At 44.6% G+C, this 27,372-nt stretch overlaps 2 protein-coding genes across 7 annotated transcripts in view; one reads left to right on the top strand and one right to left on the bottom strand.

The window, feature by feature from the left end:
• Nucleotides 1-693: 693 nt before the first annotated feature.
• On the top strand, nucleotides 694-4,601 carry actb2 (actin, beta 2). Its single transcript, XM_062531406.1, has 6 exons — nucleotides 694-823; nucleotides 2,211-2,340; nucleotides 2,450-2,689; nucleotides 3,022-3,460; nucleotides 3,578-3,759; nucleotides 3,869-4,601. The coding sequence occupies exons 2-6, from the start codon at nucleotides 2,218-2,220 to the stop codon at nucleotides 4,010-4,012; spliced, it is 1,128 nt and encodes a 375-aa protein (XP_062387390.1). The 5' UTR covers nucleotides 694-823; nucleotides 2,211-2,217; the 3' UTR covers nucleotides 4,013-4,601.
• An 18,598-nt stretch (nucleotides 4,602-23,199) lies between these two features.
• The window catches only part of tnrc18 (trinucleotide repeat containing 18), a 73,610-nt gene continuing 69,437 nt past the window's right edge, over nucleotides 23,200-27,372 (bottom strand). For all 6 annotated transcript variants that reach the window (XM_062531366.1, XM_062531368.1, XM_062531370.1 and 3 more), the window contains one exon: nucleotides 23,200-27,372. This exon is cut by the window's right edge and continues 1,356 nt beyond it. The gene's annotated coding sequence lies outside the window, so the exon portion shown is untranslated.

Here is a 27,372-nt window from a genome sequence, read left to right as displayed (position 1 = left end):
GACAGCCACAGGTCCAGAACACAAACCTGTGCTGCTGGCATGCAGGTCATTCAACTCTCACAGCAACAATAGTTTCCAGGCCCCACATATCATCGTTTTGCTGCAACATATCTTAGAAAGCACACTTCATTAGAAAGCTAAACATATAGCTTCATAACTGATACATTTTCGCATTTGATATTTGCCGAATTTGACCTATGAAGTGACGTTTAAGCTGGTTAGTTATTTCTCTACGGAAGACACTATTTTTCAAGTGTGGTGTGAGATAAAGCAAGACTGAATTCATACTCAGGCTACTAACGACTAAGGAATATAACCCTGGATAGATTATTTGACAAATGGTTAAAAGTGCATTGAAATAGCCAGTGTTTGCTTCCAAACACTCAGCAGTCCGTGTACAGCCTTTGTTTTGACCAGTTTCGTGAACCGATTAATTCAGAGATCATCCTTTGTTATTGACAACTGATCGACATTGCTTTATATTTCAATAAAACAACGTCGCAAATGAATGTTAGCTAATACCATTAGCTTGGGCTAGGCCTCAAAATTTGTCTTATTTTGCTCACGCCTGCTTCCCTCTCTCAAGTTGCAAGCAAGTGTAGCAATGTGCACGCGACACGCCGGGTGTGTGACGCTGAACCAATCAGATCGTTTAGCTCCGAAAGTTTACCTTTTATGGCTAGAGCCGGGCAGCCGGCTGCGTATAAAACACTGCCCTCAGAATTCAACAGCTCACTTTGAGCTCCTCCACACGCAGCTCGTGCGGGATATCATCAGCCTGTAACATTTTCTCTTAAACCGGCAAAAGCCCCCCAAACCTAAGGTAAGTTTTCAGTCTAATTAATAGTTTTCTCACGGTTATGAGTACATCATAAGCCTTGTGTAAATCTCTTGGCTTAAATTGAACTATTAAGGAATTAATGAATTGGCGAAAGTAATGGAACTTATGTTCTCTATTTGAAGATAACAATGTTCTTGACGAGTAGCTGCTACACTTGTCTTGTGCAAAATTGCATGATGTTGATTTATGACTTAACACCATTTGAAATATGCAAGTGTTGTAACAGTAGCCATGAAATGTATGACGACGTGATTAAGGCGAGCCTGGCAGAGTCAAATGAACGTTAATGGTACCTGATGCCAAGACTGGCTTTATTTAGCTGAGGGATGGGGCATATTGTTGCCTTTCCACCCAATGCGGGGAAAAATAGTTCTTGATCACTGGTTTTGTCGTTTTTATTGATAACCACCACGCGGGGTCCTTTGTGCCTGTGCTGCAGCTGGGTGTGACCTACTTTGCGATGTAGCTTAGCTATGGTCAACCAACTGTCCTTCAAGCTTATGCATATAGATATGAGGTCACTGGAATAACTGGGTCAATGGTTCTTTATTTCTCGTGTAGGGAAAATAAGTTTATTCTAGGTATGAACCTATTTATGTCTTTTTGGTGAATGCCGGCCGGTATCTGGTTTGAATTGCAGCCAGCTCACGTCAGATGGCCAGTATCATGCAAGTTGGTGGGGAGAATAACGTTATTTAAAATAATCAGAGTTAATGTTAAGGTGTGGCCATTAAGTTGACCATAGCTTTGGTATTTTTTGGATAACTTTGTACATGGGTTGCAATTGACCCTGAGTTTATGCAATCATAAATTCAACTGCTGAGGTCGATCTTATCAAGTTTCACGTTTATTTTATCATTTTTGCGTCCTCGACAAGCATTACCGGTTTAGGTATCGAGCTATTTGATAAAGGTGGTACTTTCTGTAAACTAGAGTACAGCAAAATGGTTACTGAAAGATCAGTTGTCTGTGGTGTGACGCACCAATAAAGTGTAGCTTTTTTGACGGAATTCAGGTTTAATGTCGGGTGAGGAGGGAGGGCGTTATGAAACTTACATTCGTGGGCTTTAGGGAGTGGCCGAGGGCATGATGAATGTCGAAATCTGTTCCTTTTACTGAACCCCTATGCTCTGGCTACATGCCACTCTCCCGGCAGCCGCAAAGCTGCTCAAACCGTTGCCTTTTATGGTAATAATGAGAGAATGCAGAGGGACTTCCTTTGTCTCGCCTATCTCCAAAGCATTGTTCGGTACTGTCGCCACCTAGCGGCAAAGTGAAAAATGTGCAGCACGGAACCGGAAATCTTGTGACGCCATGTGGTGGTGAACCAATGACTAATGGTACTTTTTTTTTCTCTCTCCCTTTTCAGTTTAGCCATGGAAGATGAAATTGCCGCACTGGTTGTTGACAACGGATCCGGTATGTGCAAAGCCGGATTTGCTGGAGATGATGCTCCCCGCGCTGTCTTCCCATCCATCGTCGGTCGCCCCAGGCATCAGGTTGGTAGCCATTTTATTGGAGATTGCCATTTTAATTATTGATTATTTTTTATTATTAATGTTTTCTTTGAAAGTGTCAATTCTGATCTCTTAATTTGTTCTTCTACAGGGTGTGATGGTTGGTATGGGACAGAAGGACAGCTATGTTGGTGATGAGGCCCAGAGCAAGAGAGGTATCCTGACTCTGAAGTACCCCATCGAGCACGGTATTGTCACCAACTGGGATGACATGGAGAAGATCTGGCATCACACCTTCTACAACGAGCTGCGTGTTGCCCCCGAGGAGCACCCCGTCCTGCTTACCGAGGCCCCCCTGAACCCCAAAGCCAACAGAGAAAAGATGACACAGGTATGTTGTGTTCTATATCTCAGCATCTGACACAAACCTCCAATTTTCTGTTCTATTTACCTTTGTATCTTCCATCCTCCATCAACCTCCTTTAGGTTCTTTCGCTTCCATCCTGAGTTTCTTCTTTTCCTGGAACCTGCAGGTCTTTACCTTGTGTGCCCCCTCCCCCCTTCCTTCCTTCCCTCTTCCTGTTTTTCTCCTGCACTTTGGTCTCAGTTTTCTTTACACTGGTCTTGACAACTAATGTCCAACTGCATGGTTTGGTACATACAATAATAGTGGCTCATAATGCGGAATGAGAAATTAATGAAGGTTTTTATTCTCTTTTGCAGATCATGTTCGAGACCTTCAACACCCCCGCCATGTACGTCGCCATCCAGGCTGTGCTGTCCCTGTATGCCTCTGGTCGTACCACTGGTATCGTGATGGACTCTGGTGATGGTGTGACCCACACTGTGCCCATCTATGAAGGCTACGCCCTGCCCCACGCCATCCTCCGTCTGGACTTGGCTGGCCGTGACCTGACTGACTACCTCATGAAGATCCTGACCGAGAGGGGCTACAGCTTCACCACCACAGCTGAGAGGGAAATCGTGCGTGACATCAAGGAGAAGCTGTGCTACGTCGCCCTCGACTTCGAGCAGGAGATGGGTACCGCTGCCTCCTCCTCCTCCCTGGAGAAGAGCTACGAGCTGCCTGACGGACAGGTCATCACCATTGGAAACGAGAGGTTCAGGTGCCCCGAGGCACTCTTCCAGCCTTCCTTCCTGGGTAAGTTGGTGTAACTGACTTGACTTGGCCTGTACAAAATCTTTTGGCCTCATCCTCAGCCACAACAGTGTGTAAAGACTTTGATCTAATCAACCATCTCTTGCTTGTCTTCACCAGGTATGGAATCCTGCGGTATCCACGAGACCACCTTCAACTCCATCATGAAGTGTGACGTCGACATCCGTAAGGACCTGTACGCCAACACTGTGCTGTCTGGTGGTACCACCATGTACCCTGGCATCGCTGACAGAATGCAGAAGGAGATCACATCCCTGGCCCCCAGCACAATGAAAATCAAGGTGGGCATCAGTAGTGTTTGCTTAATCCCATTTCAGGAAAGTCTATGTTGTGTCATTCACAGTAGTTTTACATGATTGTTGACCTGAGCAATTCTTTGTGTTCTTGCAGATCATTGCCCCACCTGAGCGTAAATACTCTGTCTGGATCGGAGGCTCCATCCTGGCCTCCCTGTCCACCTTCCAGCAGATGTGGATCAGCAAGCAGGAGTACGATGAGTCTGGGCCCTCCATCGTCCACCGTAAATGCTTCTAAACAGACTGTTACCACTTCACGCCGACTCGTACTGCGCAGAGAAAAACCTGAAACGACAACATTGGCATGGCTTTTGTTATTTTTGGCGCTTGACTCAGGATCTAAAAACTGGAACGGTGAAGGTGACGGCAATGTTTTTTGGCAAATAAGCATCCCCGAAGTTCTACAATGCATCCGAGGACTTAAAATGTACATTTTTTTTTTTCATTTTTTTTCTTTTTTTCTTTTTAGTCATTCCAAATGTTTGTTAAATGCATTGTTCAGAAACTTATTTGCCTCTATGAAGGCTGCCCAGTGTTGGGAGCATACTTAACATTGTAGTATTGCTTGTATGTAAATTATGTAACGGATACAATGTCTGGGTTTTTGTACTTTCAGCCTTAAAAATCTTGGTCCTTTTTTTTTTTCTTTTTTTTTTCTTTTTGTTATGCAAAAACAGAGCTTTACCTTTATTTCAAAAACGTAAAGGTTACCATTCCCCTGGGCATAATGTACAAGTTGTTAGGGACCGTGGCGGTGCCAGACATTGGTGGGGCCAACCTGTACACTGACTAATTCCAATAAAGTGCACATGTGTAAGACCTGTTAATACTCTTGTTTCTTCAGTTCAATTGTGTACTGTGTTCTGAATGGCCATTCCCTTCAGGTGTCAGTCATTTCACTAGAAGTTATTCCAACCATCAGATACACATGGTTTTCCTGAAGTAGAATAAAGTAATGTAAACCTGGGATTTTGACACCTAGTCTGCATATCACTCATGTTAAGTGATTTACCCACTGAACCAAGAACACCAAAATAAGGGTTGCACATGACCAAGCAAGCCTTCTGAAACCAGTGTCATAATGCCACTGACATGATCTGCCGGGTTAAACTGCTGATCTAGATCACACACAGTGATTCACATTGCACTTGAGGGCCTCAAGGATTCAGGTGGGGAAATTATGAGCATCATATGAACTATTTTGGAATGCAGCAGGTAGATGTTTGAAACCTTATGTATAAATTTGAATTGACTTCTGCTGAAGTGTAACTGATTAATAGGATGGTTAAAATACTTTTTGAAATGGAGAGACCATCTAGCAGGTGGTGCATCTGAATAAAATGGGGACAGACACTGCCTTCTGTCAGATGGATGAAAGTGCCAAACTACATTTCAATCAAGTCCATCAATCTGCAAAATTCACTCATTCTGAGATTTGTGTCTTGTCAGATTAATCTACCTTTTATCGGTAATGGATTGACAGGTGCCCTTTCTGACCTGAGTGCAGCATCATGTAATAGGAATGATGTTAGATATTCATTTGACAATCTTGGTTTTGTCAGAGCAATAGTCTACTGTCAGAAGGGTCAACATGTCATTCAACCAGGATGATGGAATTGCATCATTGGTCCAGTTATTTGCCACCCAAAGTTAATTAACAGCTACATAGTTTCAGGGGGTCTCAGAGACTTTCTAGTTCTGAGTGCACATTAATTAAATTTATTGCGACAACGTTTTATAAACACATGTAGCTGTTAGACCTACATGAAAATAATTTAGTCCATATATCATTACAAATGTTATGGTTTGTTCTTAATAATGTGAATAGCCCCCATGGATGATGTATATGCATTGACCTTGGCCAAGAATTCCACTCACTTCCTTTTCATTATTATTGCCATTGCCCCCCCCCCCAAATGATAATGAAGAGGGAGTGTGGCCCAACTTCAAATACTCTGTAAGGTATTAAAAACCTGTAGAGGCGTAGTACTCAGGAAGGGCTCTGATTCGTGAACGTGTGTGACTCCATCCTCTCCGTCAGTGTGTCTGAAGTCAAATCAGGGGGAAGACTTGCCCAGCTGATGTAATTTCTTCAAAGTGGCAGCCGTAGACACCGCAGGGTGCATGTTCTCGATATCTTCCCCGAGGAACGATGAATGCCACTGTTTGGTGGATGACTGGGACAGAACTGTGATGACATCAGACGACTTCATCTATGTGAAAATCAGGATTACCACCATTCAATTGGTTTGTTTCCTATGGACCTTTCAGAGGCAACTTATAGTCAGGTATATGTGAGAAGATGTGCATTCTTCCCAGAAAATAGGTTGTGATTGTTTGTAGAACTATATTTGGGGGTTTGTACACGGCACATAATGGAACATGTTTTTCAGTTATCAACAGTCTACTGTATCCAACCCTCCAGAATGTTTCAAACCCTCTTACTTGATTTGGAAGTTCCGGTCACCATACAGTAGAGGGCGCCATGCTGCCATCTTTAGCCTGTGATCGTGCAACTGTGCTTACATCCCCAAGACCTTGAAGTCTGTCATGCGAAAGATCCCAATATCTGCGGCAGCATCCTCCCCACACTTATATTAACTCCGAGCTCCCTAAGGAGCACATGAAACGGTTCTTTACTTCAGCGCGAGACGAATGGAACGCGATGACAAAATGGAGTGTGGTTCCTGTTCTTGCTCTCCCCACAGTATGCACTAATAAGTGGGTGTGTTGTCTTTGGTAAATCTTTGTGAGCTGGGCCCCTGGTTGCTTTTCTTGTGTATATGTGAGAGATGGGTGCCCTAGTTGCATATGATTTACAACTCGCTGCACTGTGCTGGCTGACAGCACTTGATGAAATATGATCAAGAGATTGTTCCTGTTGTGGCCTTCTGGGGAGGAGTTACTCATACACCTGTGTTTATCAGCCTCTCCACCCCCCTACCCCCTCCTCTCTCTCTCTCTATTTCTCACTCTCTCTCTTTGTGTGTGTGTGTGTGTGTGTGTGTGTGTGTGTGCTGTGCACGCCTGCATGAGTGTGTGTAAGACAGAGGGAGAATGAGAGAGCACAAGGGGGGAATGACTGAGAGAATAAAATTGAATAATAACCCCTGAATTAACAATGTGCTCAACAAAGGAGCCAATTATTTTCGTTATAATTATCACGCCTGCATTTCTATTATCATCAGAGTCCACTCGGGCGGAAATTAGAACCTTATCTTCATTAAAAAGAATTTGATGTCTGTGTGTTTTGTCAGAACCTGAAATATGCTCACACTACAAATAGGTTGCATTATCCACTGGAAATCTAGTCTCTATCTTTAAAATACCTGACTTGAAAATAAATTACATTCATATGTTAAATTAAGTAAATTTGCACATGCAGTGTAATTCATTTCCATATAATCCTGAAATATATGCAATTGCCTCACTACAAAGTAACACTCTGCCCACACTTACATGCACACATTCTAACACACACACACACACACGTGCCTTAGGCAATTGTCCCTAAATCAGCAATACAGGCCTTTGATTGTGTTTTAGTAAACCACACTTTCCAGGCAGAACAGAACGATGATGTACCCTTTACACACATAGACAAATCCATATGCATTCTGTGACTAATAAGATCTTGTCACGCAAGAGCAGAAATGGGTTATCGTGTATCGACCATAATGGATTCGAGCCTCTGCCGTAAGCACTAGAGAAACTGAAGCAATGTTTTGCTCGTGTCTAAGATTTTAATAGTGATATATACTACGTACGACGATTAGCATAGCTGGCTGTATGATTGCTTTTTGAGTCCCACTGAATCTCTCTGCATTAGGTATATTTAGAATGGGAGAGGAAGCAGAGTGAGAAAAGAGGAGATGTGAGAGGAGGGGTGCCAGATAAAGAGGCGGTGAGAAAAAGAGAGAAAGAGAGAGAGAGGGAGAGAAAGAGAGAGAGAAAGAGAGAGAGAGTGATAAAGAGAGAGGGAGGGAGAGAAAGAGAGAGAGATGAGGATAGATGTGCTCTTATATTTTTAAAATGAGAGAGGCTACAGTGCCATTAAAGCTACTGTATTATGGCGAGGGCTTCTGGACCCTGGTGTAATGAGGACGGGAGGTCTCGGAGCAATTTTGTGGGGCGCAGCGATCTGACAGAGCATGAGCTGGAGACCGTGTCCTAACCCCACCCCCACCCCCAAGCCTCCAGCAGGTCCCCCTGGTCAAGCTAATGGCACTCTGACAATCCGAACGGATGAGCTCACTTTGGACAAGTGGATACAGTCTAGCAACAACCTCATGCATGTATGTATGTATGTAGGTATGTATGTATGCATGAGTGTATGAGTGTATGTATATGTATGTATGTATGTATATGTATATGTATATGTATGAATCTATCGATCTATCTATCGATGTATTTATCTATCTATCTATCTATCTATCTATCTATGTGCTCTTGTCTTCCAATTATTTCTTTCTCTTTCTTGTTCTATAACTGCTGTCTTTCTCTCTCTCTCTCTCTCTGTCAGTCCCCCTCCCCCACATCATGACTCATGACAGCCCATCACATCAGAAGCCCCCCTCGCTCCCCAAGCAGCTCTTCTACTGTCACCAGGGAGGATCGCTTCATCACTTCACATGGGCCTGCCTCTAAGGTCAAAGGTCACCCGCTCCAGTGTTCCAGTAAGAGAAGTAAACATCGGCCATGTGAAAGGCACTAATGCGCCGGATTATCACGCTGGCGCTTCATTCACACATAGCCTATTCCATAACTGCGATGCCTTTCGGTGTTGTTTGAATCTCTGTGACCGTGCCGGGCCTGGAGGCTGGAGATAGCAGCTCCGGGACCGGCCGCTGATAACACTGAACGGAGTGGGGCCCCCCCCGCTTGTGCGAGCACCCATTGTTTTATGCGTCCCGCACTGTTTATGTTGGACTGGCGCTGGAGCGAGTTTTTGGTCGCAATAAAAGATAAAAGATTTACAGTGAAAACACAGACAGTGGGCAGCACAATTTAAGATGTTTATTTTTATTAAATTCCTCTGCATAAAAGGCTCCACGGGCCCCAATTCCTCATTCCGCACAGCTTGACGTCAATGAAATCTCTCGTCTTTTCTCTAAATGTTGTTATAGACTTCCCATGCTAGCAGAGGCGATTGCCGTGCTCCCCCCCCCCTCCCTTGTGCAAATGTAAATCGCTTTATTTAAAAGGCTCATTAGAGAACCGGGATGGAGGAAATTGAAAAAGATTTTGTCTGCCGTTATGGATGAGCTTGTGAAGACAAGCCTCGCAGTCTCGCACACGATCATGCCTCAAATAATGCTGAGGAGAAAAAAAAGAAGAAAAAAGGAACGATCAGCTGAGAATAAAGTAAGAGATGTGTCGGAGTCAGAGCCAAGCTGGCGCTTCTTTTGTCACAGCGGTGGCACGTAACGCTGCGGCAAGGAAGATTAATAAATCCCACAAATGAAGCAATCCTTTTGATTCCCTGTTCAATATGCTTGCATATCATAGATTTTTCCCGGCCCATTATAGGAATCCCATACAACGTCTTTTTTCATCCGCTGTCACATTCATCATACCTGTCATTACCCAGAGTCTGTGTCACCCTCGCTCGTCCTTGGATGATGTATGCTGCTGATATCTGTTTGCAGATGGCCCAGGGCAGGAGACGCTGGGAAGAAAGACAGGCCCTGCCCTGGTAGCCTCTCTGTCTGCACCAAACAAGTTGTGTTGTTTTGGGTTTGTTTTGGTTTTGGACAGCTGTGAGCAAGGTGAATCAACAGAGATGGGATGCACTGACACACGGAGGTAAGGTTTAGAGCTCTGAGCAAACAGCAGGATTGGGAAGAGCAGGAGAGCAAACTGTAACTGTGTGAGAGAGCAGGGGATTAAGCCTTCATTCTTTTTTTTTAAAGGACAAGACATCCTTCGTCATCGTCTTTGCAGATGGCTTGGGCAATACATCCTCTTTAATCACTCTTCTGCTCAAAAACAAGCTTATGTAAAGTCTTATGTTGAGTCCGTTGTGTTGTTAGGTTGTTTAACCTTATCCTCTAAGACACAATTAGTAGTAGGACAGTTAAAGATTTCCGGTATGTCCTTGAAATCATCCAACATCTGCATTCATTCAGAGATCTGCTACTCTCCTGGAAATTCAGGACAAAAATCCCTGCTGTCACCTCACAGGGCATGTGGATTGATAAGAACAGACCTTTGAATTCTCCATTTTGTCTGCTGATGGGTACACTTCAGTGAGTCTGACATCTTGACAAACATTTTCAGCTGCAGATAGCTTAGCTGTGTAGCATGTGTGTGGTGTCAAGGATGGACAGTATTTATGATACATGTATTTAATACACATATTTCAAATACAAAAATGTATCAAAATACTTTATAGATGTGTATATTTGTAGTTAAAAAACACCACCAAATATGTTTGGTAAAAAACCCCAACACTTTTGGTGATATGATGACATCATAAAAGAGCAAAATAATGAATGTAGCCTCTTAGTTTGCCCAGAATAGTGAAACTGAGGAAGATGATCCAGTGCAGAAGATGAGTAACATATAGGTTACTCACACACACAAAACGCTTCCTCTCACAAAAACCTCAAGTTTCTTGAGAACTTTAATCATCAGTTTCTTCAGAACTTAAATCATCCAATCTGAACAACTGGTTTTGTGGTTGCCCTGCAATATTGCTCAAAAAGTCACCTAAAGCCACATGATGAGAAATTCAAATGTATGCCCCTTGGTGTCAATATAGGCTACTGTTTGCTAAAAAAAAGAAGCTACTAAAAGGGTCATGATCCTTTCTGATTAACAGCATCACACAGTGCAAAATCCAGCAATCTGTACATCTCTGATACAGTATGTAGGCCATGAGATGTAACAGGCAGGTCAGCATAGTTGATCTGTAAATTGACTGTTTGCAGGTTTATAGCATGTCTCATAGGCAGAGAGCAGCTGTTGCTCTCAAACACTGTCCACTTCATCAACAGTCAGTGTACTGATGAAGGAATAGATTAAATAGATAGATATGGAAGGTTTGGAAGTATTTTTAGTATTTTATTTTGATGCTTGGCTATTGTATTTGGTAGGTTATTATGATATTTTATTTTATCATATGAAAGCATCAGATAAGTGATATAGGCTACTACACAGTCCAGGGTGAGCTGTAGTCATGTTTGTTCTCTGTCTCAGACTTGCGTAAATTGACAACAGTGGCAAGCGACATGACAAGATTGGCAGTTACAGCAACGCTAGATCCTGACACTGAGTTAAGATCGGGTGAGATATGCTTTATTTCTTATTATGACAAGGTGCAATTGGCATGACTTTAAAAAAAAAAACATTTGTATCTCGCTGCATAGAAGGATCTATCTCCATTTCCCTCTTCTTCTGAGCAAAACCTGAAGCCAGCAGCACAAAGCAAACATCACTTGGGTGAGTCACAGTGTTTCCGTGGAGCTCTTTTTTTTTCTGTGTGTCCAGGGAGCTCCCACATCCAAAGACATACACTTCCCCTCCTGACTTAACAGTCAATGATGGCTTAATATGCCTACCCTCTCCCCTTTTCTTTCCTTTTAAAGTGTGTTTGAGTGTGTCATATGGATAGGACAGATGAATGAATGTGAGTGTGTGTGTGTGTGTGTGTGTGTGTGTGTGTGAGTGTGTGTTGGTGTATGTTAGTGTGCTTGTGTGTATCTGTATGTGTGTATGTATGTGTATGTGTGTGTGTGTGTGTGTGTGTGTGTGTGTGTGCCTGTGCGTGTGCGTGTGCGTGTGTGTGTATGTGTGTGTGTGTGTGTGTGTGTGTGCAGAGACGGGGATGCTGGAGGAGTGAAGCATGCAGGGTTTAAGCACAGAGCTTGTCAGCGCCGGCGACCTCTCGGTGCCTCTCTGAGTGCCAGTCAGCCGTGCGCCGCGCCGCATCCCTCTCCTCCGCTCTCCTCCGCTCCCCTCCGCTCTCCTCCGCTCCCCTCCCCTCTCCTCCGCTCTCCTCCGCTCTCCTCCCCTCTCCTCCGCTCTCCTCCGCTCTCCTCCCCTCTCCTCCGCTCTCCTCCGCTCTCCTCCGCTCTCCTCCGCTCTCCTCCCCTCTCCTCCGCTCTCCTCCGCTCTCCTCTCCTCTCCTCTGCTCTCCTCTGCTCTCCTCTCCTCTCCTCCGCTCTCCTCCCCTCTCCTCCGCTCTCCTCCGCTCCCCTCCGCTCCCCTCCGCTCTCCTCCGCTCTCCTCCCCTCTCCTCCGCTCTCCTCTGCTCTCCTCCGCTCTGCGCAGGCTGCACTCGGGCTTCTGGGTGATGGACTCTATTTGCACACAAACACGGATCAGGGAAGGGGGCGACCGAGGCAGGCTTTTAAAAGCACCGTCAAGGACGTTTTACGGCACACTCACTGAATTAGACATTTGAAAAGGAGAGAAAGGAGGGAGAGAGAGAGAGAAAGAGAGAGAGAGTGCTCTTCTTGACAAAAATAGTGGTGTTCTGCTCTTCGGGAGTGAGAAAGGAACGTTTTACATCGGTGACCTCTTTCAAGGCTCAGGTCACATGTTTTTTTTTGTAGTCTTGGTCTTTCAGTTGACCTTCTTCCAAATAAAATGACAGGGCGGGAGCAGCCTGGGCGAGGAACGGGGCTTTTGTTTTCGGGTCGAGAGATAGATAGTGTGCTAACCAACGCGTCAGTGACTCAGACATCATCTCAGTCGTCTGCTGCCTGGTGTGGTCATGGTGTGGCTCTCTGTTGTGGCTCCCCCAAAGGACAGAGGAGAGGAAAGATGATGGATGGAACGGACGGGGAGATGAAAGAGAAGGGAAGAAAGAGGTAAGAGCGAAGGGGAGGAGGACAGAAGAGGAGGTGAGAGGAGATGAAAGGTGGAGAGAAAGGGAGGACACAAAAGGAACCGACTGTAGGGTGGAAGGGAGAGCTGGCGAAAGTGGAGTGGAAATCCAATAATTGCGAGAGCTAAACATCTCACAGTGCGTCTGTGCATAAAGAATTTTCTTTGACCTCGACAACTGAAGGTCTAATTAGGTTCTTGTGGAGACAGGACGTTCATTGATTCCCCTGATGAACTGCTTATCTTCTGGTCTTCATGCACATCTGCTAAGGCAAGATTCATAGCTCAGTTACACAATGATCAGCCACAAAAACCCAGCCATCTGCTTTAAAAAAAAATAAATAAAAAAAAAAAATGTCTCTAGCATAAGTCAGATCCATCCTAATAAAACACTGGCGTCACCTTGTCATGTCTCATTTCCATTGCACAACGCTGAACCAGTGGCTTGTTATTCACTACAAACAATGCGCCGCTATATACACACACACATATAGTATCTGCAATCCCAGGCCTCCTGCTGCTCTCAAGATGCTTTTGCTTTTCAGGCTTTAGTCAATCAGTCTCGTGGAGACAAACACAGAGATGGAAATGGCGGAGAGAGAAGACAACAGTTAATGAGCCCGGGGGGACCGCTCTGCGTCTCTGTCACTCTCACTCGCTAGCTCGCCGCGCCATCCGCGGAATCGCTGAGCGTATTGATCTGGATGGGGACTCAGCCCACTCCTGCAAATTACACAACGGGTTACGTGGGTAAAAGAATGAAAAAAAAAATGTAGAAGAAATGCCCTGCCTGCCTCTACCTGTCACAGCTGAGGAGGGTGGAAGATTTCGGGAAGTGAACGCAAACCTATACAGAGAGAGAGAGAAATGCATTGTGTGAGTAATAGGTGTTTTACTGCTGAACTGTGTAAGTGTGAGTCTAGCAGGAAGGCTAATTCAGGCTCAGCAGCCAAACGGATGGAGTAGGCAGGTGAGGAACAGTCTTCGGTGTTTCACACCTCTCACATCTGTCATTATATCATTAGATGCCGTACTTTAGCACTTTCAACACCTTTTCTTTTCAAAGACTCACCTTAGACACACAGACACGCGCACACATACGCACACAGACACACACAGATGCAGACGCAGACAGACACATTACACACACAGATACACACGCACACAGACAGACAGACAAAGACAGACTCACAAACACGCACGCACGCGCACACACACACACACACACACACACACACACACACACACACACACACACACACACACACACACACACACACACACACACACACACACACACACACAAACTCAGGCCTTAAAAAGCGCCAGCCCCTCAGGTGTGTTTACAGTGTGCTAGCTCTGTTTTATTCTGTCAGATAAAGGAAGCTGGAGGCATCTGATGACAGCTCCCTCTTCACCACTGCTGTTCTTTCCAAAGCTCAGGGAACAGTGTGTGTGTGTGTGTGTGTGTGTGTATGTGTGTGTGTGTGTGAGAGAGAGGGAGAAAGAATATGTGTGTGCGCGAGCACAAATACATATGTAGTGTATGGCCATGCATAGGGCAGTGTATGTGAGAAAGTGTAATGAATGTGTGTGTTGTGTGATATTTGTTTTAAATATAGATTACATGAGTTGCATACATGCATACTGGCATGCATGTGCAAAATGCTTTGTTCGTGTTTGTGGATCATATGTGTGTGTGTGTGCGTGTCCGTGCCAGTGTGTGTGTGTGTGTGTGTGTGTGTGTGTGTGTGTGTGTGTGTGTGTGTGTGTGTGTGTGTGTGTGTGTGTGTGTGTGTGTATTCATGCATGTGTGTGTTGAGATGTTAAAGGAAGGGGGAGCTTTGTGGGTGGGGGGTTGGGGGTGTTTGATTGGGAGGCAGCTGGAGGCTTGGCTGCGCCCGGAGCTGAGGGTGTCCGGTGGGGCCGTCAGCAGCCTGTCTGTCAGCCGCTTCAGGCTGAGCACACCTGGACCTCTGGGGCCTCACACTCCTCCAGACCCCCCCCTCACTCCCTCTCTCCCTCTCCCACTCCCTCCCTCCATCACCCCATTTTCTCTCTTTTCTCTCTGCTTTTTTTCTGTCAGTCTCTTTTTCTCTACTCTCTGTTTCTCACTCTGTCTGTCTGTCTCTTCCCCCATTTCTCTGTCAGATTTTGGCCAGAATCAATAACCCCTCAGGTTATCTTTAGACTGGCATAAAGGGACTGCATGTTGATGTATGAGGCATGCCGGATCTGTTAGAGGTTAGGGTGTGTGTTTGTCGGTAAGCATAACTGTGTGATTGTGTGTGTGTGTGTGTTGTGTGTTGGGCTAAGAAGGGAAGACTTGGGAAGGGATTTGGAAAGAAGCTACTTTAGACGTTTCTTTCTTTTTTTCTCTCTTTTTTTAAAATATTGGCCCAGCTTTCATTTGCATGTTTATTCAGTGCCTCAGTCAAGCTGAAATCTCTGCATTAATGACTTGCTGAAATCTTCTCTCAGCATTTCTTTACGCCACACACAGTCGGCAGGTTCTCCACCGGGTGAAGCGGCATTAAGGGGGGGTTTCTTTAAATTAAAATTCATGACCACTTACAGATTTTTCCAGTGAGAACCAACCGCATGTCTAAAATGTGTTATTGATGGCCTATACGCTTCATCACCTGCAGGGGAAGAGGATGAGGATTTTTTTTTTCTTTCTGGCATGTTCCAGAGAGGTGCCATCAATGGAAATAGAGAGACACTGAAACCAGATGGACATTAATACTGTTTGCCAAAGCATATGGCGTGTTCCTTCAAGGGACACATGCTTTTGGTTGAATCTTCATTCGCTGTGCATTATTCAATTCAGGGGGTTATAGCAGAAGCGGCCCGCCCATTCGGCGCAGAGAGAGCGCATGTACAAAGAAATGATTCAGCCAAGAAAGGACACCATTCAGAGCACCAGACCAGGAGTTATTGAAAGGTCAGGTACGGAATGGCCTTCGAAAAACATCACAGGAATGGAAACCAAATGATTACGCACTCCAGAGAAACTATGTTTTCCATCAGCCATTGCCAAGCCTACTAAAATAGGAGCTCTCATAGCCTCCTCTCTCTCCTCTCTCTCTCTCCCCTCTCTCTCTCTCTCTTTCTCTCCTCCCTCTCCCTCCCCTAATGTTTGCGGAACACTCCAGAAACCACAGTGCCTTCGCCCCTTTCCCATTGCAGGTCAGAAGCGCGTCCGAACCCATACTTGGTAGCGGCGCGAGGTCGTCAGCCTGAGTGGATCGGGCAAATGTGGTTTGGGGGCCCATATGGCCCACCACCCCTTCGGGCTGAGGATGGTAATAGGAGATCGGCACTGGAAATTGCTCATTGAAGACACATTACTTTTTTATTAGTTTTACCTCATCATGGAAGATTGTCAAGTGCAATTCAATTAACGATGATGTCAGCCTTTTATGCCCTACTTATTTTAATCCTATGACCATTTGCTCTAATCATCATTTTTTTTTCTAGCAAAGACTGCAGTGTCTGTTAAATGTCTAGAGGAACATCAATGTATTCCTGTTCTAACAGCACAGCTCATATGAATAAGTGTTGAATTTTTTTTTCTTGTCATGTCCAGTAAATGCAGCTGCCTGTAAATGGATGGTAATTGGCACTATTCTACTCAGCCAAGATTACAGCACAGTGCTCCACACACAGCTCATTCAGAGCCCCATAGTTAATTCGACCAATGGTCTTGGGAACAGCGTGTACCTGAGCTTCTTGCTCAAGGACACTCTGACATACAGTCAGAGCGATCACCAACCAACCCACCAACCAGGCTCTCTGTTTTGAGTTCTGAACGACCTGCTTCATCCGCAGGGCATTTGGACACAAGAATTACAAGCTAAACAATCCGCTTCGCACCCCCCTCCAGTCCCCTCCCTCCCTTGGCCCTCTCGTCCCCTGGTGAGATTGGCCATCAGGAGCTGGTCAGGCCCGGCTGACACCAGCGCTTGGACGCAGGAGGGCGAGGGCCCTCAATTAGCACCTCTGTCTGTCACCTCCCCATGGCCACCGCGGCGAGGAGCCGACCCAGTCGCTAATTTTCACACAGATCACTGGTAATTTGTTAGCCTTTCACTGACAAGGCCAGATGAGAGAAAGTGAGAGAGAGGCGGGGAAAGAGAGAGGGAGAGAAGGAGAGAGAAGGAGAGAGAGAGAGGGGAGAGAGGGGCAGAGAGAAAGTGGGGGTCTTCCAGTCCTCCTCCTCCTCCTCCTCTTCCTCTTCCTCTTGTGTGATAGTTCTATTTTCTCCCACTCCAAGCTCAGCGCATTGCCAATCTCCAGGCCTGAGCACTCGGCGGGGGTTTAAGGTGCTCATTTTGGAGAACATAATGGGGCTTGATCAAACTGCTGCAATCACCTGCCTCTCCTCCTAAGCGCTACCTTCACTTCTCTCAGGCTTGCCCGCGTGCACACGTGCACACACACACACACACACACACACACAGACACACAGACACACAGACACACAGACACACAGACACACAGACTCACAGACACACACACACACACACACACACACACACACACACACACACACACACACACACACACACACACACACACACACACACACACACACACACACACACACACACAGAGGCACATGCATACGCCCACACACCTGGAAGGAAAGTGCTGAGCGGTACCTCTGGCTTCTCTCTTCCTCCTCTCTCCTCCATACGTCACCCCTGGCTGGCACTCTGCCTTGTTTTTGTCATCTCGCCATTCGAATTCAACACAAGGGCTCGTCCAGATGCCTAATACATATTAATGCTGGGAAATTAGTTTAGTGCGCAGTGCATGACATTAATACGATTATATGCAGCTAAAACAGCAGAGACAGATTGGGGTGGGGGTGGGGGTGGGGGGTATCGCGAGACGCGCTTATCACTTCACGGCAGACCAGTGTCATCTTGTGCACAGCGCTGGGCCCTGAGATCACACATAGCCCTGGTTAAATCACTGTGGAACAAATGTCCTTATGTGTCACTGAGAGATGACTAAGGTGAGACTATCACCGTGAACAAATGGTCTGTATATGGATGGCAGAGGCGAATGCAAAGCAAATATGAATTCCCTGGTCCGCTGTGAAGAAGAGAGAGAGAGAGAGAGAGAAGAAAACATCGGTGCCGCTTCGTTGCAGATTTCATTATGAAGTCCAGAGATAAGGTCAATTATTGAGAGTAAAGCGCACTGATTCCGTGTCGACCGAAATCCACCGTGGCTGCCTCCCATCGAACCGAGGCCCCTCTTTTTTGAAAGTCTGACAGCAAAAGCCATATTCATTTCATCACAGGGTCCTCACATCATTTCTTAACCGCCTAAACGGCCCATAGAAGAGGTCGTTTATGGCTTTCAAGCGATGCCACAGCATTTTTCATTCTGACTGCCAGTATACTTGAGATGACACACTGCTGTAAGTGTTAGCGATGCAGCCAGGTGTCTGGTTTCTCCCGCAGTGAGTTCTTTGCGACGCTATACGACAGCTGTGAGGGAGAGGAGAGAAGAGGAGAGGAGAGGAGGAGGGCTGCTAATGTAGCAAAGGATGTAGGATATTGGAACAACAGGCTAAATGGGTCTCCAGTGAGAAGTAAGGGGCCATTACACACGCATATACAGTACACTCTGCCTTTCTTTACACACTCTCTCTCTCTCTCCGTGTCTGTCTGTTTCGATCATTCTCTGTCCTTTTCACTTCTTCTCGCAGTGCGGTTTCACACCTTCGGATTGCCTTAATGACAGGGTGCTGATTGCACTCTCCCCCGAGGTGGCCATGTAAATTGGGACCTTCCCCCCCACGCCGGGGCTCTCCAGGGCTCGGTCGGCACGGCAGCGCCGCGCTCGAGAGACGTGATGAGAGGAGCGGTGGGGATGTGGTCAGTCAGGACACAAGGCGGAGGCACTGCGCCTCGTGCCTGCTGCGGTCACTTGCCAAGGCCCCTGGCCAATAAATCCTGGGGGTTCCTGACAGGCTGAAGAGTACGGGCGGTGACAGAGCCCGGGCCCTGGGCCCCCTCCGTGTCGTGACAGGGAGGCCCCTACGGCGCTGCGGCGCAGCCCTGGCTGCCCTCATGGGGAAGCAATAAAGGACAGAAGGACCAAAGTGGACCTGAAAGAAGGCCAGCAAGCAAGCGAGGACCATGGGAGAGATGGACACAGAGGGGGCGAGAGAGAGAGAGAGAGAGAGAGAGAGAGAGAGAGAGAGAGAGAGAGAGGGGGAGAGAGAGAGTGTGGGTGGCCCATTCACTCCATCTTCCTGCGATTGCTTTAAGCAGAACATCTCGTGTCTTGGAGGAGCCCAGAGGGTCAAATAATGGCGTCGTAAGGAAAACAAGTCCCTCTCCGCACACGCGAGGCCATCATTTCAGCGTTGGAGCATTTTCAATCTCGCTTTGATGAGATGTATGCCTGCCAGAGAACGCTTGTTTTGATCAGCAATCATTTTCATGGCCCATAAAAATCAGTGAGGTATGCACAAGTGTGAGATAGAAGGACACTGTGCGACGTAACAAGCCCAGAGAGAGCGTTTCAAAATGGGGGAAGGTGTCATGGTAAACTAGGACATAAAATGGATCCCTGTTTTGGTCATGAAATAAAATACAATAGAGCTGCAAGACATCCTGTCCAGGGGAGTTTAGTCATAACACCGGCGCACTACTTTTGCATTCACAGGTCCGGATGTCCTCCTGCAAAATCCAAACAGCTAAAGCAGCACTGTAGAGACACTCAAGGAGATGACGAACACCTCCACATCTGTTACACAGAACAATATGAGTGTCTAAAAAGGCCTTCGGCTTAATAAGACCCAGAGAGAATGAGAGGGAGTCAGAGAAAGAATAAGACCCATTAGAGTCGAACAATCAAAGAGAGAGAGAGAGAGAGAAAAAAAAAAACCCAGTTCAGTACGGGAAGTAGAATAATTCCACCACCTTCCTCTGCTACATCCTATCAGAGCGCAGGATTTAATTGTTCTGCGCTCCATTTCGTTAAACGCATGCATTTTCACCTGTATAACTCCAGCATCATTTGTCAAGATGGACGTCCATGAATATTACATGGCTCCCCTTCCATTTCTGTAGCATTAGCATAATGATGCAGCGGGCCGCAGTGCGAGGGCAGCTATACCGCTACGCTAGCACAGGGGAGCGAAGGGGGAGAAGTGAACAAAGTCATCTGAACATGGCTGCAAGAGAGTGTTTACTGGAGGGATTAATTGCTTTCATGAACATCACCGGTACTATGCCACTCCCTTTTAGAGAAACAGCATCACTCTCCAAAACATCCCCTGAAAAAAAAAAAGTATCTCTACACACACACACACACACACACACACACACACACACACACACACACACACACACACACACACACACACTTCTCTCTTTCTCTCGCTCCATCTAATGTGAGTAGGTGCAGCATGTATAAATATGTGCTTCCCCTGAGCAAACACATCTTGTTGGCTGATGTCGTTTTGCTACTCAGTGGGTGCTTTTGATTACCAGGGGCACATTACCCAGCTCAAGAGGCTTCTGCCGCATGGCACAGCTCCCACCTCATTCTGCATTTATTCAAATGGAATTCCAGGATCATTTAGAGATGACACATCCGGAATCGTTTCCAAATTGTATGGCGACCATGAATATTTACTTCTTTATTGGAACGCTTCCCGACCAAAGCGCGAGCATGAAAAATTCAGAGGCATTTTCCAAAGGATTAGCCTATATTTTAGTGCGCATCCACACAAAGAGGGAGTCGCTTAAGGGGAGATGTAATTGGGCAACTGTACAGGGTGTTTCTCCGGGGATGAGCATGTTATAGGTGACTGAGGGTCCCTACATGAGAGAATGGGCTGTTCAGAACCGGCGGCTTCTTGTTCTGTGGCACTTTGGTATTAATGATTGGCAGTGACATGAAAAGCTCTTCATGCCCAGGAGTGTTGGTGCGTTTGAACCTCCTCTGAGTCAGAGAATAACATCAAAGCACGCAAGTCAAACATATCTGTGGTGGTGCAAAATGGATTGCAGCATGTCTTCAAAAAATGTGCCGCACAACCTTTGCCAAGGAGAAGCTGTGCATTCCACCCCAAGCCACCGAAATGAAATATTTTCAGCGTGTTTTAGTCCATTACAAACAAAAGATGCCTTTGAGGACAGATGGTTCAATGTAGCCCTGCACAAACTGATTCTCAAAAATAGACACCCAATTCATCGCTGAGAACCTCAGTGAAACAGCTGTGTGAATCTTTTTAAGGCATTGTTATCTCATAACATCCTATATATTAGTCTCAAATGTTCCTTAGCACTCATTTCTAATAAGTGGATTTTATGAGAATGGATGAAGTTGAGCTGAATATGCAGGATACATTATGCCAGTAATACAATTAAGGGGGGCGACCATTAGATTAATTTATGCAAATGCTATTCCATCAAAAGACAAATCAGAGCGAGACTATATCAAATCTAATCTCAGTGGTTTTATATGCATTTAAAAAGTTGATTCAGCTGGCAATAGAGAGAGAGAGAGAGAGAGAGAGAGAGAGAGAGAGAGAGAGAGAGAGAGAGAGAGAGAGAGAGAGAGAGCAAGAGAGACGTTTGCTTGAGCACCTGAATCTGTAATCAAACAGTTACTGGTTTGAAGTGAGAGAACAAATATGCTCTTTCACATTCAGCAGTTGGACACTTTTTGACAAGGACTGTTCTGTCAAGCTAGTCACACAAAGGTCTGGTCATTTTGTAAACACTTCTGCTCTCTCTCTCTCTCTCTAACTGTCTCTCTGTGCCTATGGGAGTAAGTGTGGTGGGGTGTATTAAATTGTGTACATTGACACAAGAAGGTTGTTTGGCAACCATTTGGCAAGGGGGTGATTTTCAGCTCAAAGTGCAATTAATGGGGAAAGGGGAAGGGGGCATGAGGGCAAACATGATTCCTGTGGTCAGGTGAATTGCAGTGTGAATTTCCCTTCATCCTTAATAAGCAGGCTGTTCTACACAAAATCCCAAAGATGCTCAAACCAATCACTCAACATTCTAATCAACAAATAAGTACAGCTTCTGTGACCTAGAGAGGGTCTGGAAGATAATCGCATGCAGTTCAAGAGCTTTGTTTTCTTTTTAAAATTCCATAAGAGATAATGTTGTCCCTGAAACTATTCATATTCGCTGAAACCTAAGTCTGACCTCATAATTTCCCATGATTCACATCGGCAAGAATGTCCTTCCTAACCTCCACCCCTGGCTGCTTGGCAACCTACAGGAAAAAATATGACCATAATTTATGTGTTTGTCTGTGTGTGTGTGTGTGTGTGTATCTTCATCCATCTGAATGGTTGCATAACAGCTAATACAGAGCACAGAGCAGACCAGAATTAATAATGCTTACGAAACAAATGGTCTTGGCCTGTCTGTTATTGTAGTCTAAAATCTCTTTAGAACATAAAACGTCATTTTCATAGTCCATCAGCCTGACGTATAGAGCCAAAACAATATAAAAGCAAATGGAACACCACTTTTCATTCATCCTAGACAGACAGCATTTGGAGAAATTATGATCCTAACACCAACAACATTATGTTGTTCTATCATATTATGTGACTTCGCTGGCATTCAGAAGTAATGATGGAAGCGTTCAAAGATGCTTCCTCGGCCTACCGCTCAAACACGCGTACGTCTCTCCCTTCCATTTTGGGTTCTGCCTCTCAGGCTGCCTGAATTGCACCACTACTTCAATACTCATTACCCGTGGTCGCACTAGGACCCAGGGCATTCCTCTTCACTCTCTTTAATGTGTTGTGAGAGGGTAGTTACATGGCCAATGACAGGTGCTATAAAAACCTCATCAGTTGTAATAACACCCGTCCCTACAGGCTTGTAGAGTTTACCTGCTCGGCAAGGGTACAACAGTTATCTACGCGCAGTTCTTTTTGTGCGTCATGGGTCATCACCAGAGAGAAACAGCCCCCCCTCTATTTCCCTGAATTGGGAGGTGGTGTGTTCTCTTTGGAAATTACTAGTTATAGTGCCTGGAGTAGTGTTGGAGTTTTGCTTAGCCACCTCAAAGGAATACACCACAGGGAAACAGCCCCCTCTATTTCTCTGAACTGAGAGGTGGTGTGTTCTCTTGGAAATTACTAGTTAGTTTCACTAGATTGTGCCTAGAGCAGTATTGGGAGTTTTTCACAGCCGTCTCGAAAGAAACCATGAACTCTCCAATAGTCCCGCAGCACTACATGTGATTTACGTTGAGTCTTTGTGGAATGAATAAAGGGATTGTTATGAACTGATGACACAACGTTGTACTGTGTAAGAAGGAAAAAGCCTTAGCTTAAACTGTGATTGTGGAAAATTCGGCTTTCGGATGAAATTGGTTGGCCTTTGTTTAAAAAAATTGTTTGAGATGAGGAAATCACCTTACATGCTTCTACTTAAATGTCCTACTTTCAGGACATATCACTGTAGTTTGAATTGTTTACATTTTTCATAAATTCACCCGAAAGCCAGATATCCCTAACTTTTTGTGAGTAGTGTGACAAATTCATGATAACAGTAAAGAGAAAAATGTGAAACCATCAGACAGCCATAGTGTTTTATCTGTTTATTGTTGAACTAGAAAATATTGAAAAGAATCTAAAAGAAAACACAGATAAAACTGGATGCAGCTGTTAAAAAACAATTATGTGAACTACACACAGGGAAAACAGCCATAGTTTATGTATGTTTTCAGATTTTTAAAAAATTTATTCTTTCCTTTTTTTTTACAAGATTAAATGTGTGTACAAAGTATATTCATAGTTGTCTCCCCCTCTCACATTAAGGACCATTTACAAAACCTTGATGCTTTTTAAAATGTCAAAATAATCTTTTTTTTCCATTTTTTAAATTTGTAACAGGATCTAACTGATGCAGAGGGACTAGCAAAGACCAGTGAAGGACCAGCCTCCAGACTGCATCCTCCTCTCTCACACTCGCTCTTTTTCTCCCTCCCCACACACATTAACACTTTCTATCCATCACTAGCAGCTACCTCACAGAAACCAATTTCAGCAGTATTGCACATAAAGCATGTAGGACAATTGTTCTGAGAGGGGGGGAATATGACCACCAAAACAAAAAAAAGAGAATTAACAGGACCTCAATAAAAAATGAAAAGAAAAAAAGGAAAGAAGAGGAACAGAGCGGACTAGAATCCCAATATAAATAAAAACCCCATTCAGAGAGTGACATACGAGTTCTCCACTGGCAATACCGGTGAGTGTCTCTCATAAGCCAGTGCATAAACAATAACGTTGTCATCTATTGACTATCATATTAAACCTGCACTCTGCCTTTGTATGGGAGTTTACTATATACACAACACACACACAGGTGAGGCCACTACACAGGACCGGTGTGAGAATGTTACCGTGTTCATGGCATTTAGTGTATTGTCCACCTGCTAAACTCCGTTCATTCTATATGTGTTCTTGTTTCAGGGGAATTCAGTGTTATCAGTCAAGGCCAGTCTGAGGGGGGCCATTATGCCATGCCCATAAGCCTAATGACCAGCAGAGGTCGCTGTTTCACACCCATGGTAAAGGTTAAATTGGGCCTGGATGAGGTGGATGGCTAGGGAAAATGAGTGGCCAAGATAAGTGTTTATCACCAAAGTGACTCTCCAACTGTGAGGGGGCAAAACAGGCAAAATACATATTCGTGATTGCTTTGATTGTTCTGCTCATCATTGCTTTAGCTTAAACATGTGCATACAAAAATGTGTCAAAAAGTGCTTTACGTCAACTCAACTCAGTAAACTTTTTTTTTTCCAGAGGGGCATATACTATACATCAAACAGTTCAATATACACAAATACCTTGTGAAAACCCAACTTGGACACAAAGTTTAAATGGTGTTAGATAATGGAAATTTGATTGCCGTGGCATTAGATTCTGAATTGATGGGTTATTTGGCACCATTCAAGGCGGCTTTGGGTCCATTTCACAAGACTTAAAAATGTACCAAGCCAGTTGTACAGAAATAATGTGTATGCTATATATACTCTACATCAAAACAACATATAACGCTTAACATGTTCAAGAGACATGTTAAAACCTATTGAATATCAACAAGGAATCATCTCTTTAAGAGAGACTGGGCAACCAGCATGTGAAACAAGTGTAAAAGATATTTCAGACTCCTTAACTCATATCTACCTACACACTCTACATACATAATAGTGTCGACCTATTTCTACAATATAAAGTTCAGAAATACTGAGGATGATGACACCAGTTACTGGACTGCATATAACTGGTGTCAATTCCCTTTTTGCCTTCTCTCCAAACAAACTAAACAAATAATAATAATAATAAAAAAAAGACAAAAAAAGGAAAAATGTGAAAAATCAATTGGATATGTATGGCAACAGTTTTAAGGGCAGGGTTGACATTCAAAGCACAACATTCAGTGATGATGAAAGAGAATACGCGGCTTCCATGCTTACAAAAACAGTGAAAGCAGTATGGGGGGGGGGGGGATTCAGACGGACCAGACGTGATCAATGGGAAGCGTGAAATGCTCAATTTTACAGGGAGGTAGCAAAGAATGTGGCATTGGAGATCATTTGGCTACAGAAAGTCATGCTAAACTATGACTATGGCTATAATGGCTGATGTCTACAAACAAAAGGTAAACAAACAGATATAAAAACAAGATAGATGTAGCCTCTTAATTAAGCTAGAACTCGGAGTACGCCATGCCAGTCCAGCTCATCATCTCTGAGAAGACGGCAGCCATCTTATTATTTTCGGAAAACCTTCGTGTTTTCGGGCTTTGTACAACAAAACAAATCATTATTCACCACTCACCAGGCACATTTACATGAAACATACCCAGTTTAACTGGACGTATAGTATCTATAAAAAAAAATCAACATTCAACTTCCTCTTTTCCACTACTATAACATTAGGCACAAATATGCAATGGATTACCTAGGAAATAAACCAGAACAATCAACATAGTTCAGAAAATAAAGAGCACTCCATGCTGAGAAGAAGTATTTGACATCAGAAACCCTCTCCCCAAAAAATTCAAATACATTTGATTGGTCTTGACTAGTTCAGCAGCAAATAAATAGCCTGGTCCTTACAGCATTCAAGGGCCTCTGGTGATGGATGGCCAGTTCTTTGGAATACAATATTAAAATCGATGGGCACTATTCACAATGAGCAACATTCAACAATATATTTTTTAAAAACACTGCACAGTCGCCAACAGGGACCAAGGTTAAGGCTAGAAAGGGCACACCACACAAACGCACAGACCAGAATAAGCTTAGTTGCCGTGGTGAAAATGGATAGAAGTGCTATTGAATGTGCACAGGTGAAAGAAAAAAAAAAGAAAAACGCCAGAAGCTTCTAGATTTACACTCACACAGCCACTATCGTGCCACTGATTTTTTTTCTCTGTTCCTTGTTCATGCCATAAGAGCTATGTCAGTTATAGCAAAGTGCTTCCATGAATACAGCGTAATTGCTTTCTTTTGTTTGCTTGAGAAGGAGCAAAGAAGAGAACAAAAGGTAAAAAAAAAAAACTGAACCAAACAAGCAAAGAGAAGCCAGAGGAAATTAGAAATTATGTACAACCCTTCAGCTGGGGCCAGGAGGCCTCCATAACAAGAGCATTACGTACGTGGGGGCCTAATCTGGTGTCTCTCTGGGTGATAAAAGTCTCCCTGACCTGAGTCCACGATGGACATCGGCTGCGACATCCAATATCCTACGCATCACACATCTATTCCACCTGCATTGGAGGAGGGGGGGGGGGGGATTGTCAAGGGAAGGCTGTCTTACACAAGGCCAAGGGAAGAGCTTAAGTGCTTTCTGTTGTAAAACTGCAGTACTGTCAACTAGAGTAGGTGCTGAATACTGACTCTACCAACCCATTGTGTTTCAATTGTAGCCATAAAGTTAAACATATGCAATACTACGACATGTCCAAAGTCCTGTAGTGGGCAGCTGAGTTTAGATACAGTAACATCTCTTACCCTAAAACTCGGAGTTCCTGATTTTCTTTTATTTCGCTCTCATTTTAGAATTTTGTTCACAGTTTATTAAAGCTTTTTTTCATCTTTTACCTTTTAAAAAAATTTAAATTTCACATAAATCTATGGTACATGAAAATAAAATGTGTTTTGTCTACATATATATAGAGATATATATATATAGAGAGAGATATTTATACTATATATAGCAGTGTGTGTATGTGAGTATTTACAGACAAAATTTATACAAGCTTCGCTGAGATCCCTTCTGCTTCTGAACAGCCAATGACTCATCCAAGAGAAGCGTTCGGTCTTGTGGACTCCAGGAAATGCTTGTGTAAATGTTGTGTATAGATCTCTTGGGCAGCTCGTAGGAAAATTGACTCACACTTTCCAGTGAATAAACAGTGTGGCGAGGAGCACCAGCCAAATCTCGAGCGGACGGCTTGAACCTCAAGGTCCTGTGCGTGGGTCTCATGTTGGGAGGAGAGAAAGAGAGAAAGAGAGAAAGAGAGAAAGAGAGAGGGAGAGAGAGGTATCTATCTTACATCCTCCTCCATTCCCCTCCTTTCTTTTTCTTCTCCTGACTCCTTTCAAAATGGCGTTGCCATCTCGTTGGACAATCTGGAGCATTAGCACAGATCCCAGTCGCCGCGGCCTGTTGTCTCTCGTCTGACTGCGGACAGCGGTGTGTCTGTCCAGTCCCATTATGTCACACACATGCATACACACACA

The sequence above is a fragment of the Sardina pilchardus genome, chromosome 3 (assembly GCF_963854185.1).
Source record: "Sardina pilchardus chromosome 3, fSarPil1.1, whole genome shotgun sequence".
Classification (NCBI taxonomy): domain Eukaryota; kingdom Metazoa; phylum Chordata; class Actinopteri; order Clupeiformes; family Clupeidae; genus Sardina; species Sardina pilchardus.
This window is presented reverse-complemented; position numbering and strand designations above follow the sequence as displayed.

What these genes read in the sequence shown, in the direction of transcription:
- actb2 (XM_062531406.1), top strand. Translation starts at nt 2,218, where the DNA reads ATGGAAGATGAAATTGCCGCACTGGTTGTTGACAACGGATCCGGTATG. An exon ending in ACAGAGAAAAGATGACACAG is followed by an intron (nt 2,690 to 3,021) that starts GTATGTTGTGTT and finishes TCTCTTTTGCAG; the next exon opens with ATCATGTTCGAGACCTTCAA. An exon ending in CTTCCAGCCTTCCTTCCTGG is followed by an intron (nt 3,461 to 3,577) that starts GTAAGTTGGTGT and finishes TGTCTTCACCAG; the next exon opens with GTATGGAATCCTGCGGTATC.